The 17,912-nt window shown below is 41.2% G+C and overlaps 1 protein-coding gene across 4 annotated transcripts in view; it reads left to right on the forward strand.

Annotated features, from left to right (window-relative positions):
* The window catches only part of EXT2 (exostosin glycosyltransferase 2), a 148,449-nt gene that overhangs the window by 118,556 nt on the left and 11,981 nt on the right, over positions 1-17,912 (forward strand). For all 4 annotated transcript variants that reach the window (XM_034932426.3, XM_034932427.3, XM_003808219.5 and 1 more), the window contains one exon: positions 17,307-17,450. In XM_034932426.3, coding sequence (XP_034788317.1) covers positions 17,307-17,450 — 144 coding nt within the window. The remainder of the gene's footprint in view (positions 1-17,306; positions 17,451-17,912) is intronic.

Consider the following 17,912-nt stretch of genomic DNA (forward strand, 5'->3'; position numbering starts at 1 on the left):
GTTTATCCATAATCTTTTCAAAGAATTGACTTTTTTTTTTTTTTTTAAAGACAGAGGGTCTCACTCTTTCACCCAGGCTGGTGTGCAGAGGTGCAATTGTAGCTAACTGTAACTTCAAATTCCTGGGCTCAAGTGATTCTCCCACCTCAGTCTCCCCAGTTGCTAGGACTACAGAATTGTCCCACTATGGCTAATTTTTTTTTTTTTTTTTGGCGGGGGGGCGGTAGACAAGCTCCTGCTATGTTGTTATGGGCTGATCTTGAACTCCTGGTTTCAAGCAATCCTCCTGCCTCAGCCTCCCAAAGCACTGGGGTTACAGGCATGAGCCACACTGCACCTGGCCTCAACTTTTGAGTTTTGTTGATTTTTCTGTTGTGCTTTTTTTGTATTTAATTACTACTCCTTTCTTGATTAATTTCTTTCTCTCCTTTGATGAATTTAAGTTGCTGTTGTTTTCTAGCCTTTTGACTTGATAGATCAGGTCATTGATTTCAATATTTGTTTTTCTAATATATGCATATAAAGCTATAAATTACTCTTCAATTGCTGCCTTAGGTGCATTTCCAGATTTTGATGTGTCATATTTCTATTGTCTTTAAGCTCAAAATATTTTCTGATTTCCATTGTATTATCTTCTTTGACACATACTTATATAAAAGTACATTGCTTATTTTTGTCAGATTTTTAAGTTAATAGTTTTTTTATGGATTTCTGGTTTGATTCTACTGTGGTCAGAAAATATACTCTACGATTTTATTATTTTAGAATTTATTGAAACTATATGGCCCCATAAAAGGTCTATTTTGGTAAATGTTCTGTGTGTGATTAAAAAGAGGGCACATCTGCACCTGTGGATTTAATGTTCTTACTAGGCCAGTTAGGTAAGTCTAGCTACCTCAGCACCTTTAGCATAATCAAAATATCCCCTTGCTTGTTCTCTGAAATAAGCATCTCTATTTCTTCTTTTTTCTGTAGCCTTTGTCATTTCTGTAATAGTTAAATTCATTATCCTACTTAAAATTAAAAATGGTTTAAATACAGTATTTACTATATGAGAATCAAAGAGAAATCATGCAGCAGACCTTTTTAGCTGTTGCCCCAAAGAATTTTTAAGAGGCCTGGAGAGACAGGAGTCTTCCATTTGGGAATTTTTAAGAGAAGGAAGCCAGCAATCCCCCAGCATTTAGAGTGGTTTTACTAGGTCTGCTTGGATGCAGAAGAATAGACCAAGTGACTTCCTGAGATCCCTTTGGTTGTAATGATTCTAAGCCATCAGAAGTACAGGCAGATCTGTAAGGTGTGATTCCGTATGGAAAAGTACCAAACTTCAATGCATAAAAAATGTCAGATTCCTTCACTTTCTTGTGGAACACAGAGAGATTGCATGTGTTAAGATAAGGGTATATTTGCAGGTGATGGCCAACAGCATGTTGAAATTGAAGAAAGAAAACAAGAAGTTATTTTAATGGAGGAGAGAGAGCCGAATATGGTGAACCAGATCTTATTTTGTTCAGGATTCTAATGACGCCTGTACTGAGGAATAACATGCAGGTTCAAGCCCTAGACTTCCAGCATGTTTTTCACAAATGCAAAGGCATCCTAAGGCAGTGCTTATGTTAAAGGGTTGGAAGAATTGATTTACAGAGACCATTTTAAAGCAACTGGCTCCAGGTCTTGCTAAAGGAACATAAAGCAGTGATTAAAGGCCAGTTCACAGATTGCACACTTCCGAGAGCTATGAGAGAAACTTGGGCCTAGTGTAAGAGGGAAGAGATGTAAGATAAATGATGAGGGAGATCTACCTGGATATTAGCTTGAAAATTGATAGTGCACTCTAGAATCACTCTCCAGGAGAAAGTTATTAGAGCCACAACAGTCCTTTCTCCATCCTTTGTCAAATCATTGCACAAATAGATGATGCCAATACACTATACTGGGATACACAGACAAGGCTGCGGCACACTAGATGTGACCCACCCGAGGCCTCACTGCTGATGGGTGAGGATTAGCTCTTTACATGAGCATTACCCATTCATAGCACCCCAGTCAGAAAGCTCTGTTTAAAAGAAACACAGTGTCAGAATGTGAAGATCTTAGGATCATCCTGTCACTTCAGGCTTTATTGCTGAGAAAACTGAAGTGCACAGAGGTTAAGTTACTTCTTTGGGGTGTTAAATGTACATTGAATATAACCCTTAAAGGCACACCATAGCAAGTTCTTGGGAACGAAAGGCTAGACCATGTAGGAAAGCCTGTTTTCTTCCAGTGTCTGTGACTTGAGCACACAGACATTTGGACCGAATACCGGGTATCATTATTTATTTAATTGGAAGAAAACAGAGGGGTTATTTGTGTGTTTATATGGGTCGTATTTCCTATTGGAAGGCAAAGCGCTTTGGGAAATGTTCCATTCTCTCTCCAGCCCTGAAATCAGGAGCTAGGAATGATCTTCTCTGGCCCTGCGTGTTTCTGACTTGTTTGACAAGCTCTAGTGAGCTACCAGATGTGGAAATTCTTTTCAGCCTGGGATAATTTATTTATCTGTTTATGTATTTTACTAGGAAAGTATCTATTGAGTTCTTGATACTCATTTGCGAGGGACTCCTAGGGGAACAGTAGCAGTGTATAGTGTTACTTGAATGTTTGATTTTTTTTTTCCAAGTCTGTCTGCTTTTATTTCAGATCTGAGAGCTGGGAAATAAAAAGCAACTTATTCCTCCCCTCCTCCATCTTTGAGAGAGACAGTTTAAAACATGTGGCAGAAAATGAGCCATGGAGATTTGGCTGAATGTATGAATCTGTGAATTTATTTTTTCTTTCATTCTTTGATCCTCATTTCCAACCATAAAAATTACTAGTAGCACTTAAGTGTTGAACATTTTCACCTGAGAGATGTGAAATGCTCTTGGCTAAGAATATTCATTATAAAGTCAGTGAATGAATTCCTATTCATGTGAGAATACGAGTTCACCAGAGCAACTGTGTGTTGTTAGGCACACAAAATATTGATGCTCTCCCTTTTACAACCTGGGTATCTTGTAGGTGGTAGCACTGGTAAAACCTCCTGAGTGCTAATACATTGTGAGAATTTATTTGTATTACTTTGTTCACAACTTCCCAAGGTAATAACAAGTACATACTCTCAAAGAACCATGGAAGACCGCAAAATAGCATGGAATGCCCCAGTTTTTTCATGAGAACATAAAACCATCTTTGAGTGGGGTTTCCTGATGCAGGAAGCACCAAGAAGAAAGACACCAAAGGAGAATGAGCTTGGTGTGTGTGGTAGTACAGGGGAACCATCATCATATCGGTGTGGCAGAGTAGGAATTTTGTTTTGGTGAGCAGTGGAAGCTAGGCTGCTTAGGTTAATAGAGGGCCAGCAGAGGTGCAGGCTGAGAGGTCAACTGAAAAGTTTAAAGTGACAGGCAGAAAAGAGGTGTTGTGGGTTTTTAGAGAAGTATATGGTAAAAAGCCATCAGATCACAAGATGACTTAGAGGTTGCAGAGACTGGAGATTGTGCTAGTGGAAAATCTATAGACTTAGTGTTTGAATGGATTGAAGAACCAAGGAGAAGGAAAAGACCAGCTTACTCCGTAGCTCAGATTTAATTAGTGATGAGGGGGCCTCACTAATTGGAGAATTCCAGAGCTGAGATGCTGTATAATGTTTATATTTTAAACAGAATTAGTAAAACTTATGGCTATCTATATGTGTATTCAAGGAGAGTAAGAGATTATAGAATCTGCAATTCTTTTTTTTTTTTTTTTTTTTGAGATGGAGTCTCACTCTGTTGTCCAGGCTGGAATGCAGTGGCACAGTCTTGGCTCACTGCAACCTCTGCCTCCTGGGTTCAAGTGATTCTCCTGCTCCAGCCTCCCAAGTAGCTGGGATTACAGGAACCTGCCACCATGCCCAGCTGATTTTTTTGTATTTTTACTAGAGATGGGGTTTTCACCATGTTGGCCAGGCTGGTCTCAAACTCCTGACCTCAGATGATCTGCCCGCCTCGGCCTCCCAAAGTGCTGGGCCTACAGGTGTGAGCCACTGCACCCGGCCTAGAATCTGCAATTCTAAATAAATGATCCCACTTTTTCTCTTCTCACTACAACAACTGAAAAATAGAAATGACATATCCTAGAATTAGACTTCATAACCTCCTTTAAAAACTAGTAGATGACTGAGCACAGTGACCCATTCCTGTAATTCCTACACTTTGGGAACCCGAGGTGAGAGAATGGCTTGAGGCCAGGAGTTCAAGACCAGCCTGAACAACATAGTGAGACCTCATCTCTACTAAAAATTAAAAAAAATAATAATAACCAAGTGTGGTGGCGCTCACCTGTAGTCCCAGCTACTCAGGAGGCTGAGTGAGGCGGGAGAATCACTTGAGTCTAGGATCGTGCCACTGCACTCCAGCCTGGGCAACAAAGTGAGACCCTGTCTCAAAAAAATAAATAATTAAAAATAAAAATGCAAAACAGGTCTTCACATGCTTCTCACAGGCTTGTGCTTATGATCCTTCTGAAAAGAAATTAACTGCTTACCTCCCTAGATTTACATTCCAGAATCCTAAATGTGAAAATGTGCCTCAGTCTGTTGGGAATCCAGGAGGGTCTCTGCAGAAGGGTTTTTCTTTATGGCACGTGGAACCTCCTATCTCATCTTGCCATGGATGGGCTCTAGGAAAGGCTGACCCTTTGAGTTCATCTTGGACAGAGAGAAACTCGGTTCTTACTTACATAGCTGAGGCTGATAAAAAAGGGGGCATCCCTAACAGAGGAACCATAAAACAAAGTACATACCTGCAGTGCATCCACTTCCAATAAATATACTTATTGAAAGTATTTCAGCTTTCAGTGGGAACTAGCACCTTAGATTTTCATTCCTTGACCTCTTGTGTGACTCAGATCATTGAGCCTAAGTCTGACCTAGTGATGACTGGGAAGATTAGGAATTAAAGTCTTTCTTTCTCTTATCTGGATGGTGGCCTGTATCCAGAGTGCAGTGTGGATCCAGTCTAGTAGTCAGCTTGCACGGCTGCTGGTGTGTTGCTGGTGCTGGAATTCACAGTGAGCCAGGCCTGGTTTTGGTGTGCACAAGGTCAAACCTTGCCAGAGCTGCACTGGATCAACTTTTGTGCTAGGTCTGACACTAAAGCTTTACAGTGTAACTAGGACCAGTTTGCCAAAGTTGAGCTTTTAGAAAACTGTAATTTTTTTAGGCCTGTTGTGTACCCTGTTCTTTAAGTTGATGGGTGTGAGCTGTCTTTGAGCCTTGTGTATATATCTCAGTAAGCAACAGTTCCCCCGAGTACCTTTCCTTAGCCTGACCATAATGTCAGTACAGTATTGAAAAGAGCATATCTCTGTCTGTTACCTCCATTTTTCACTTTTTGGAAGTACCTGAAGGGTTGCCATTATAGAGACTATTGTCTTTAGAAGAGAATGGGCCACAAACAGCTCATTTCTGTGAGTGTTCCCACCTGTCAGGTACAGTTAGAGCTTCCCAAAAGAGACAAATGGAAGACTGTGGTCAGAGGTGAGTCATTCTTTCTTAGAGGATCATCTCCCTGGAGTATTTTTCACATTGCTTCAGGCTCCCTGTTTTTCAGCCTGTAGGAGAACTAAATAATCTATTAGGTCTGTCCTATTTCCAGCTTGCATTGATTTACACCCCCAAGACTCACAGGGACCTGGAGAGAAAATAGCTCATGTGTGCCACGGCTGCAGCAAGTGCTGCTGAAAGAAGATCCCAAGTAGTGGGCCAGAAGCCCAGGGAGGTGCTGAAGGAAGCCGCAGTAAAGCCTGACCTCTCAGAGCTTCTCTAAAGCACCCAGTCCCCATTGGAGAACAAGTCAAACAAATGTTAAGGGAAGGAAATCAAATATGTTTGCTGAACATTGAAATAACATCTGATCATTGAAAAAAAGCACCTAGTTGGGAATTACAAGAGAGTGGCACTTTTTTCTTCCCCACTGAGCAAATTAAAACAGCAAGTTCAGAATTTGTTTATATAGCCATTATTGAAACATCCAATGTAGAACTAGCAGCCTCCCTGCCCTACAGAGGAGGGCACATACTGCTTGCTGGCACATCTGCCCATCTGAGGGTCTCTCCTCCTCGAAGACCCCCATTCCAAATAAGCCCATTCCATTGGTTTTAGTATGTGCCAAGCAGCCCTAGTGAGGAAAGAGCCCTGCAGACCTTTCCATGGCCAGCGCTGTGTGTTCTGCACCCTCACCTCACCCCAGGATCTTTCCTATCTGCAGCACCATGGAGGCCACCTGGTTTCGTATCTCTGCTTCCAAACTAGTGCTCATAATATGAGATCGTTATTTTAAAGAGGTGTTGGTACATTTGATGGTTTAAAGAATATGTACTTTCCCTCCCCCTGTTCAAAATGAGATATCTGCAATGATATTCCAACCCTGAAAGGATCCATATGTTTGAGGGTTATTGTTCTAAAAGCTGCTTGCTGTCTCATTGGGATTGATTACAGGGGAGCTTTGGCTGCTTCAGGAATTCAGAGCTTCAGAATTTGGCTTATGGTTTGGGGATGTGGGGAATTTGTCTTCATGGGCTGTTTATCTGCCTTAATTGTGATAGAGATGCTCCAAGGAGATGTGTGGGCAGGACTGGGCCCAGGGCCAGGGTAAATCAGAGCAGCCCCAGGCCTGAACTTCCCAGTTCACTCAAGACAGCAGTGTATGTAGCTTTCGGAGGAAAGCTCTATCATTTCTCCTGAATATGAAGCTGCACCCATTCATTGCAAAATTGTACAACTGCCTGCAAAATCGTGAGTTTTAGGCAGTGGTTGGTGATTGCTATTGCATTAGACATAGTGATTCCACATTTGGGGAGAATAAAGAGAAAGAAAACTTGAAGGATCAGAGTAGTCCCAGACCTTGGAAATGTCACAACTGTGAAACAAGTCTCTAGAAAGCAAGATAAACTAATCAGTGTGATATTTACAGCTCATCTCTCGATCATATTTATTTCTTGGTGCATGAAAATTGGTTCCTAGGGTTCACATTAATCATGATGAAATATATTCGCTACTGTCTGTTGGCTGGTTTAGATCAAGAGTTGGCAACCATTACTAGTAATATTTCTAGGTTCCCAACCAGCATTTAGGCTGAAGATTTCAGGGGTTGGGTGGAGGTCATGACCACATGTTGACACTCTGTGCTTGGAGAGGGAAGGAAGAAACTGACTTCTCACAACCACGGCCACTAAATACATCCACAGCAGAGATCTGGGCTTGATTGAAAGCCTCTTCTCCAGTGTGGTCCATTCATGCAAGAATTGTATCTGCCCTGTTTACCACTGTATGCCTAAATGCTTGACACATAGTAGCTGCTCAATAAATATTTATTGAATTGAATGTGTTTGGACATTGAATTTATATATACTTCCTGTCAGTAGAATTGTAAGGGGTTGTTCAAAGTGTGATTCCATATTCCATATTCAGTGGAAAAGTCCTGGTCTTTTCCTTGCTGACTTTTTCAACAAATGGTGCTGAAAGATTGGACATCCATGGGCAAAAATTTAACCTTGGCCTGGACCTCACACTACATGCAAAAATTAACTGAAAGTGAATCAGATTTAAATGTAAAACATGAAACCATAAAACTTTTAGGAAAAAAGGAGAAAGTCTTCAGACTCTAGGGCTAGGCAAAGAGTTCTTAGATTTGACACCAAAAGCATGATCCATAAAAAAAAAAAAAAATTGACCAATGAGACCTCATCAAAATGTAAAACTTTTGCTCTGTCAAAGACCTTGTGAAGAGGACAAAAAGACAAGCTATATACTTGGAGATAATATTTGCAAACCACATATCCAACAAAGGGCTAAACATCTAGAATATGTTTTTTAAAACTCTCAAAACTCAACAATGAAAAAACAAATAATCCAGTTAGAAAATGGGCAAAGGCCATGAACAGACCTTGCACTGAAGAGGATATACAGGTGGCAAATAAGATGTTCAGCATCATTAACTATTATGGAAATGCAAAATAAAACTGCAACGAGATATCATTACACACCTATAAGAATGGCTAAAGTTAACCAAAAAAATACAAACAGCAAATGCCAATGAGAATACAGAAAAACTGGACCACTCATATATTGTTTTTGGAAATATAAAATGGTATAGCCACTCTGAAAAATAGTTTTGGTAGTTTCTTATAAAATTAAACATGCAACTACCATAGGACTCAGCAATTACACATTTGGGCATTTATCCCAGAGGAATGATAATTTATGCTCACATGAAAACCTATATGTGAATGTTTGTAGCAGCTTTATTTGTAATTGCCAAAACCTGAAATCAGCCCAGGCATCCTTCAGTGGATAAATGGTTAAGCAGACTATGGCACATGCATACCATGGTATATTATTCATCCATAAAAAGAGCAAACTACTGATACACACAACAGCTTGGATGATTCTCCAGGGAATTATGCTGAGTGAAAAAAGCCAGTCCAAAAAGGTTACATACTGTGTGATTCCATTTATATAACCTCCTTGAAATGACAAAATTATAGAAATGGAGGACAGATGGGTGCTTGCCAGGAGTCAGGGATAGGGAGGGAGACAGTTGTGTGTCTTTTTTTGTGTGTGTGACGGAGTCTCGCTCTGTCGCCTGGCGACAGAGTGTAGTGGCATGATCTCCGCTTACTGCAAGCTCCGCCTCCTGGGTTCACGCCATTCCCCTGCCTCAGCCTCCCTAGTAGCGGGGACTATAGGTACCCGCCACTAGACCTGGCTAATTTTTTTGAATTTTCAGTAGAGACCGGGTTTCACCGTGTTACCCAGGATAGTCTCGATCTCCTGACCTTGTGATCCACCCGCCTCGGCCTTCCAAAGTGCTAGGATTACATGCGTGAGCCACTGCACCTGGCCCGACAATTGTGTCTTAAAAGTTCAACAGGAGGGACCCTTGTGGCTGTGGAAATGCTCTGTACCTTGATTCTATCAATGTCAATTTCATGTTGTGATGTCATACTATAGTTTTGCAAGATGTTGGGGGAAACTGGGTAAAGCGTATACAGGCTCTCTGCATTATTTCTTACAACTACATGTGAATCTATAATTATCTCAAACTAAAATGTTTAATTTAAAAAATATTGGGAGCTTGGTATCTGTGAGTCAGATGCATAATGAATTAATAAAATAAAAACACTCAAATCTCTCCATCCCTAAACTTGTATGACTTTAGCTTGATGTTGGATTGCCTTTTCTGAATCTTAATATCAAAATTAAGATTTTAAAACTAGATGGAGTATATCTGGAGATCTATCTATATCTATATCTATATTTATTAGATATATGTGTACATATATTAGATATATGTGTTTATATTTATATTGAATAATATTGAGGACATAATCTGTTATGATACTTTGAACTTTAGTTTTGCCTTTTATTATAAGTGACCCCAAATCATTTTTTGGAAATAGATGAGATATAAATAAATAAGTCATCTGAAAAAGTCCCTCTGCTGCTTGATTCTGCACCAAGAGATTATGGGATTTAAGCACACATGTAGGGCACTAGGATGAAATAACGCATTAAATAATGTTTTGGGAAGCAGATTTATGCTTTGAAGCCAGCCAGAATTACTGAGTTTGTGGTCACTGTCATTTTGTACCTTTGCACAGTAATAAGAAAACAAAGGGGATATGCTGTAGTGTCCCTGACTGCAAGTGATGGAAGTCAGCAGGGCAGCTACTTGAAGTAAGCAGAGTTTATTTTCTCCGTGGTGGACAGAGCTAATATCTTTGATCCCTGGTCATTTAAATTGAGCCTCACCAAAATCAACTTGAAATTTTGAAGGCTCAATAATAGTTGTTTATAAGAAACTGAAGTCTCTGTTTCCACTGGTTGTGTAGGATTTAAAGAGAATCATCATTTGGCTTATGATGACTATTCTCCTTTTAACTTCATTAAGCAATCTCCTGAGATTAGACTTAGAAATAGTATGACCCACACTGGAGCTGAGGTTATGGAAATAAAAGTGATTTCATCTTTACTGGGTCTTAGGGAGCACAGAATTAGAAAACCCACGACCTGATCCTGACCCATCTCTTCCTCCTCCTCCCATCCCCTCAAACTCTCATCTCTCCTTCCCTTCTTATTATCTCCCAAGAGATTCATTGCCTCATGAAAAATAGTATTTGGGGTTAATCTTTCATTTAGCTGCTTTTTGCTTGTGTTTCCTTCTCTGCCCCAGAGCCTCACAGATTACGAAGTTCCAGTAGGCCCTCAGATATCAGATGTGGAGTCTCACTAGTTTGCTGCATAGCTGACTGGAGTTCTTTCTTTTAATGGTGTGGGCATATGGCTTTCTTTGCTAAATGGAAACCACATTCACAAAGAGCCTGTAGCTTTTAGAAATGAAGACTGATGGGAGCAAAGGGTTTTTTCATGTTCCCTGCCTCCTCTCCCTACCTGGTTCTATTCTGAATCTGGTCATTCAGCAGGCACCTGTGACCCTCTTCATATCTGCCACTGGCACCACAGAGCTGAAGAACATTGACCCTGAATGTCGTTTTTGACATCATAATCTGACTTCTTTGTTTTCGGGTGAGGGGCTGAGCTTGGGGACAATAAGGTGCTTTTTAGAATTAGCATAGTAGGAAGTCAGATGACTTCATGAATAGAAGATTGGACTGGGAGTTAGGGCCAATTTAGACTTGACCCAGCACTGTAACCTTGGGAGAACCATGTCTCTCCAGGTCTCAGTTTTCTCATCTGTGCAATGAGGGAACTGGACCAAGTCACCTCTGCCTTCTACATGATCTCTGAGGTTGCAGATCTCCGAGATAGCTTGGACAGTGGTCATCAACTCCAACTGCCAAAGTGTGAGTCTTCTTATTATCCACAGAAGGCTCATGGTTATGCTGTCCAGTGAGCTGGTACAGATACAAGGATGAGGCACATGTTTAAAGACACTTTCTTTGGCAGTGTCTTCCTAGTAGTGGTAATTATTGAAAGATTTCATGGCACAGATTTTTTTATCAACTGTGGCCAACCCCAGTCTGTCTCTTTGCCATCTTCATGGCACCTGGCCTTAAAAAATAACTTGCAAAGAATGGAGATCAGGTGCCCCAGTACCAAGGTACCAACCTCTAGCCAGACTGGAGCAAATGGGAATGCTGCCCAAACCCCAGAAGCCTGCCCATGTAATTGGTTTTCCTGCGTGGCTTATTTTAAGCAAACTCCCGCCTGGGGTTGGGAAGGTCTCTCGGACAGACTAAAGTGATCTCACAGGTAAATCTTAATCCATAATGCAGTTTGTCCATGTGTTTGTCAAAACTAGTCAGCATTAGGGAACTCTGCATGACAACTTCTGGGCTCCTTGGCTGTAGATGGCTAGTATCAGCATTGAATTGTGTCCCAGGAGTGAATGAAGGCTCTTTGGCTTTTCTCAAAGCACGTCCTTGACAAAAACTGCCAACTACCACTGTAGTTAAAAGCATAAGCTGAAAATGAAGGCAGTCAGTCCCTCCATTCCACTTCATTTCAGGAAATTCCAAAAATAAAAGGTGAGCTTTGTTCCCAGAGGGCTGAGAGTGAATCCTATAACTGGCTCCTCTGTGGAAACCAGCTCAGAATTGGAAGCCAGCCAGCTGCCCCTTTCCCATCTGGGCAGCATGCAAGACGAAGCCTGAAGGGAAGAAGGGCCACTAATTCAAAGATGCTTTTGCATATTGGATTCCTCGTGCTCTGTCTTGGCTGACCCAGCCATGTGACAGCAAGGTTTGAGCTGGTTCATAGAGCTCTGTTGCACTTTGATGGTTAGGGATTGACCAAACTCAGGCAGTGTGTGCAAGGAAGGAAATGAAGCCATTGCCAAATTTGATGTGCCTTGGATCTATAGACTGCACCCCCAATTCCATTTCTCTCACTACTTCTTAGTCTGTCTCTTGGTTCATGAGTCCTGATACATTGCTCACCCAGTAGCAATATCCCTGTGGAACTGTGCCTTTGACAGTGTGATGACTGTAGAAGCCACTTCAGAGTGGCTTTTCTCCTAGTGCTGGCCCATGATTTCATAACTGAACGTCCCAGATGGGCACCACCTGTTGTTACACCTTCCCCCTTCTCCCCCCAGTCTGTTTCCTGAATCTGACTGCAGTTAGCACACACCCTGAGTTTAAAATGCACTCTCTAAGCTGGCTTAGAAGGTAGTGCATTATCCTCTTTTTAGGACCATTTATTGGGTACTTCTATGTGTATGGCATTTTAAACAAAGTTAGATAATGCAGCCCATGCTGTTTAGAAACTTACAACTTGAAACAGATCACAATTGGTGGGTTAGTTCCCTGGGAACAGGTCAGTGAGGAGGAAGATAAAAAATCTTAGCTGTTAAAGGACATTAGAATTCACTTAATCCAATCCCTTATTTTATAGATGGCAAAATGGAAGCAAGACACCTTGAATAGGTCAGTTGCACAATGCACTAGTGGCAGAGCTTCCTGGACCTACTTTAACCATGTGCCTCTGGTCCACTTTCTATAGGATGTGAGACTCAATCTAGGCTGCCTCCTGTGGGCTTTTACACAAAGGTAGAAGATATTTGTTTGATCCTATCTATAGTAATGGGACACAACAAAATACCTCAGGAGGCTCAAGAAAGAAGAACTTGGAAAATGGCCAAGTAAGCATAGCTGAGAATCTAGAGAGCAGAACATTTCCATAATCAGGTAAGAGGTGTTGAGGACCAACAGGTAAGAGGTGTTGAGGATCCTTCACTAGAATGTAAGCTCCTTGGGAGAAGTCTCCTTGAATACCTTGTCCATCACTTTCACCCCAGTACCTGGAAGAGTGTCCAGCATAAAGGTTGGGTTAATAAACATCTCAAGTCTGATGGAAGCCTATGAATGCTTACTATGCAACTTCACACAGTCCTTACAACAGCCCTATGATGTAAATATAAAAATTAGAATGGAAAGAAACAGTTGGAGGATGTTTTTACATTGTTACAATCCCCATTTGACTAGTGGTGTGGGATAGCCACAAATGGAAGGACTATCCCAATTGTTGCTAAGTCCCTAACTTAGGCATAGAGTTTTTTATAACAGAGATAGGCTTCTGTCCCCAAAGATGCGTGCAATTTAAAATAGATGGGGGCACTATATATATGGAGGATTTCAACAGTATAGACAATTTAATATTGACTTTGTGAATAATATAACTGTGGAAGCACTGTTACTGGAACTCCAGGGATATTCTGTGAAGTTTCAAATGCCCACACCACAATATATAAAGGCATTTGCTAGTAATGACAAAAGGCTTACCCAGAGCATTTCCCCAAGGTAAAAGGAAAAAAGTTGACTTAGAGTAGGGGTGGGTAGCCATGAAGAGACAGGGTAGAGTTTGAGCTCTTGCTCGTCTGGCTGGGAAAATGCTTTACTGTATACATAATCGACTTTGTACTACACTAGGGCTCAATTAGAGAGGGCCCATCCCATTCTGTTTCACTCCGTTTTGATCCTGTAGTCAGCTGCAGAGTTATAGATTAAGTGACAAGGATGGTATCTTGATTGTATCCAGCTGCTTGGAATCAGTCAAGGGCTGAGAGGCCCCGCATGAGGAACAGCGCTCACTATAAAGGCTCCAAAGCAACCTGAAATTCAGGACACCTCTGATGCCTTTTAGAGCAGCATAGTTTAGCATCTGACCCATTGTCACCAAATTAAGTCCCTGAGAGGAGTCTGATAAGTGATTTCAGCCAACAGTAAGAGGACCGAAATCTTAACAGCATTGGACTCGAAAACTGAGCCAATAATAGTAATAATGTAATTATTATGGCTGCAAAAGAGGGGCTTGTAAAGAAGAATCCCTAGGGAAAGCAATTTGAACTTTTCTTAGCATGGAGTAGAGAGCTGTGTTGACTCAAAGTAAACAGGGGGAGAAAAGCAACTTCCATCTTCAGCAGAAGTGCCAACTGAATTGGATGCCCCCTCCCCATGCCCTACTCCTTTTCTTTCACTTTGGCATCCCTGGTGTTTAGTTATGTGTGCTTGGGGCCCTTCGGAAATCTCTTTAACCCCATGAATCAGTGATCATGGCATTGGTGTGACTTGAACAGGCAGGTGCTTGGTGCTGAGAAAAGGAAGCTGGCAGCACATTTCATGGCATCTGCCCAGGCCCACAAAACAAACAGAAGTTATGGCTCACATACTGTGTTGCTGCTCTGGGCTCTATAAAACTGTAATAGTATCATATTATTTTAATCTGCTGAAATACAAATCCCAGAGTAGAGAGAACACAGCAGCAGCATTACACATCTGAGAAAATGTTTGACATGGATTCATTTGTCTGCAGCTATTATGACGATGCCTGCGGTCGATTAGCTCTGTTGGTTACAACACAGTGTTAATGAAGCCAAGGTTGTGGGTTTGAGAGCCCTGTTAGGTGAGCTGGTTTCACACAAATGAAAGCTCTTTTCATGATCCCAGACCACGCCCAAGACCTAGGTCAGACATTCCATAAAAACACGGAGATGGTCACAGTGAGGACTGGGCAAGACAGTGCAGTGTCTCACCAAAAATGCCCCTTTACCTGCTTCTGGAAAAACAAGTCACAACATGTGCTTTAGTGGGGAATTAGGACTGTGGTCTTCACACACAATGGATATCACGTTATTATTCATGGTAACTGCTGGTCAGTACTGCTGCAGGCTTCCTTCCTGAATTAAGGAATATACTGGCTCTGGTATATATTTTCTCTGAAGAAAAGAGAAGGATTTTTGGTCCCCTTCATTCTTGGCTTTTTACTCACTGAGATTCTGCCCATTCGTGTGTTAGACAACTGTGTGTGGAATGTTGTTGCATGCCAGGCACTGTTCTTTGTGCGTGGAATACCACAGTGTATAAAACAGTCTCTGTCTTCTTTGAGTTTAAATTCTGCAAGAGGAAAATACATAATAAACAATAAATAACCAAGATAATGGTGCAAGTGAAAGTTTGGTAAAGAAAAGGATGAGGTTGGAGGGGGTGTAGCAAGGAGTTGCTGGTTGCGGGTGCTGTTTGCTTCAGCAAGGAAGGCTGGAGAAGCCCTCTCAAAGTAGTTGACATTTAAACAGGGACCTGACAGATGAGAAGGACCCAAGCCTTTGGAAGAGCTGGAAGAACACTCCAGCCAGAAGAAACAGCAAGTGCAGAGGGCTTGAGGTCTAGTGGTGGCTGAAGAACAGAAGGGCCACTGGAGAGTGAGGGGACATGGTGAGAGAAGAGGTGAAGAGTGGATGGGCCCTCTGTGACATGTGAAGGAGTTCGGATATTATTCTCAGTGCAGTAGGAAGCCATTTTGTTTTGTTTTGAGGGCGGGACCTTTCTTTAAATATTTTGGGAGCGATATTATGGGTTGAATTGTTGAAGTCCTGATCTTCAGTACCTCAAAATGTGACTTTATTTGGAAATGGGGTATTTTCAGAGGTTAATCAAGTTAAAATGTTGTCAGGGTGACTCCTAATTCACAGACTGATGTCCTTATCGAAAGGGGAAATTTAGACACAGAGATAGACTTGCACAGAGGGAAGATGGCCTTGTGAAGATGGAGGGTTGGAGTGAGGCATCTACAAGCCAGGCAATGCCAGAGATTGACAGCCAGCTACCAGAAGCTAGGAAGAGGCAAGGAAACATTTCCCGATATGTTTCAGTGGGAGCATGGCCTTAATAACGCCTTGCTTTCAGATTTCTAACCTCTAGAACTTGAGACTAGTTTCTGATCTAAGCCCCCCAATTTGTGGTTCTTTGTTAACAGCAACCCTAGGAAACTGAAAAGGGCATAGGGTCCAAACACACTGGCTCTGCCCTAGGGAATGGCATGAAGTCTCCTTTCTGGACTCAGCAACACTTGTGTGTTGGGGAAGCCTCTAGTTGCTCTGGCATATGATCATATGACTTTTATATATATTTAGGGAAATTGATGGTGAAAATAACTATATTAAAATAGATATAAAATAGGATAGAATGCACTAGTTGAATTACCCTGTGCAGAATACCCTAATATTCTTTTAGGAATGGTCCTTGTAGGGATGCTGTGCAAATGATGCTTTGGAAGGGCAAGAATGGCAGGAAGGAGACAAGTTAGAAGGCTAGCACAGTAATCTTGGTGATAGATCGTGGTGGTTTGGGCTAGAGGGAATGGCACTAGAGGTGGTAAGAGATAGAAGAAGAGCCAGCAGTACTCGCTAATGGATTGAACATGAGGAAAGGAAGGAATAAAGACTGAGTCTTAGCTTTTGGGTTTGAGCAACTGGCCGGATGATTTATTGAGATGGAGAACATTGAGAGAATGACTTGTCTGGGGATAAGGAATCAAGAGTTATGTTTTGGACGTGTTAGGTTTGTTTCTCCAGGTGGAGATATTAACTAAGTGGTTGGCTATCTTAGGAACATTAGGGGCTAAACATAAATTTAGAGGTCACCAGATTATTGATGGTATTTAAAGTGATTGAAACTAGATGAGACTACTTAAAGAAAGAGTTTGAAGAAGAGAATAGAGCCTAGGACCGAATTCTCAGAAGTCTGGTGATGGTTGAGGAACTAGCAACAGAGACTGAGAAGAAGCACCAAGACTAGCCAACAAATTGTTATACTCATTCATGGTATGGATCTTTTCAAGGTTAGACTAAATTATACAGAAACACATGGGAGAAGGTACTGGAAGTTCCTCATTCCCAGTATATTCAATTCTGCTTAATCCAACAAAACTCTTATGTAAGGACCTTTCTAGATTTGGAAAGCAAGTATTTGTTTTCATTGTGTTACAAATTACAGAATCAGACAGCCCTTCTATCCTTTAGGCTTCCAATAGGTCATAAGAATGGTGTACGCTCAAGAGAAATAGATGCTTTTTTTTAATAAGAAATGGGACTTTATCATAAGTTTTCGTAATCACCAATTTAATACAAATCAGGGCAGTTGAGTTGCAGGGTTCCATTTATCCTTCATTTTGTGAATTCATTAAGAATGGAACCTATTTCATTAATCATATGTTAAGAGATTGCCTACCTTGGCCCAACTCAGTAAGCTATTACCCCCACATTAGTTGAAATTCCCAAGCATATACAAGAAGATTGGGAGGAAGTCAGAATCAGCATCTGTCTTTGAGTATTGGCAGAATAACTAACACCTGTTTGATGGAACATCTCCAGAATCCCATTATGACCTTCTTAGGTTATGATGGTTTGAACCTAGGAAGTCTGTTGATACCTGTTTGGATAACTCAGCACTGAATGGTTGCTGTCTGAATTGGGACTTGATTGTTATTATGTGTCTGTCCTTAGGTCTGGCGGGAATTTCCTGACCGGTTGGTGGGTTACCCGGGTCGTCTGCATCTCTGGGACCATGAGATGAATAAGTGGAAGTACGAGTCTGAGTGGACGAATGAAGTGTCCATGGTGCTCACTGGGGCAGCTTTTTATCACAAGGTAAGGGGGCGCAGTCCTGGCAAGGTGACAAAACTGAGAGAATGATACACATTTTATTTGACCCAATTTAATTTTTCATACCTGCCGAGAGGGCTTAGAAAAGCCATATTGTGTGACAGTATTTTACAAATAAAGCTATCCTTTTTCTAATTATAAAAGTAATGCACGCTCATAGTAGAAAATATAAAAATAGAATGAAGAAAAGTTACTTGTAATCCTGTCACTTAGAGATAACCATTTTATCATTCAGGTGCTATTTCCAGCTTGCCGTTTATTTATTTACTTACTTGTATGTATACACAGACAGTTGTAAATATTCTCATTAGCCTGCTTTTTTCATGGATTGTATTGTGAGCCTTTTCTCATGTCATTGACATTTCTTCATAAACAGTTACTTGTTAGCATAATTAAGATACCATTATCTTAATGTTTTAGAAGTCATGTATAACTATTTTGCTATCG

The sequence above is a fragment of the Pan paniscus genome, chromosome 9 (assembly GCF_029289425.2).
Source record: "Pan paniscus chromosome 9, NHGRI_mPanPan1-v2.0_pri, whole genome shotgun sequence".
Classification (NCBI taxonomy): domain Eukaryota; kingdom Metazoa; phylum Chordata; class Mammalia; order Primates; family Hominidae; genus Pan; species Pan paniscus.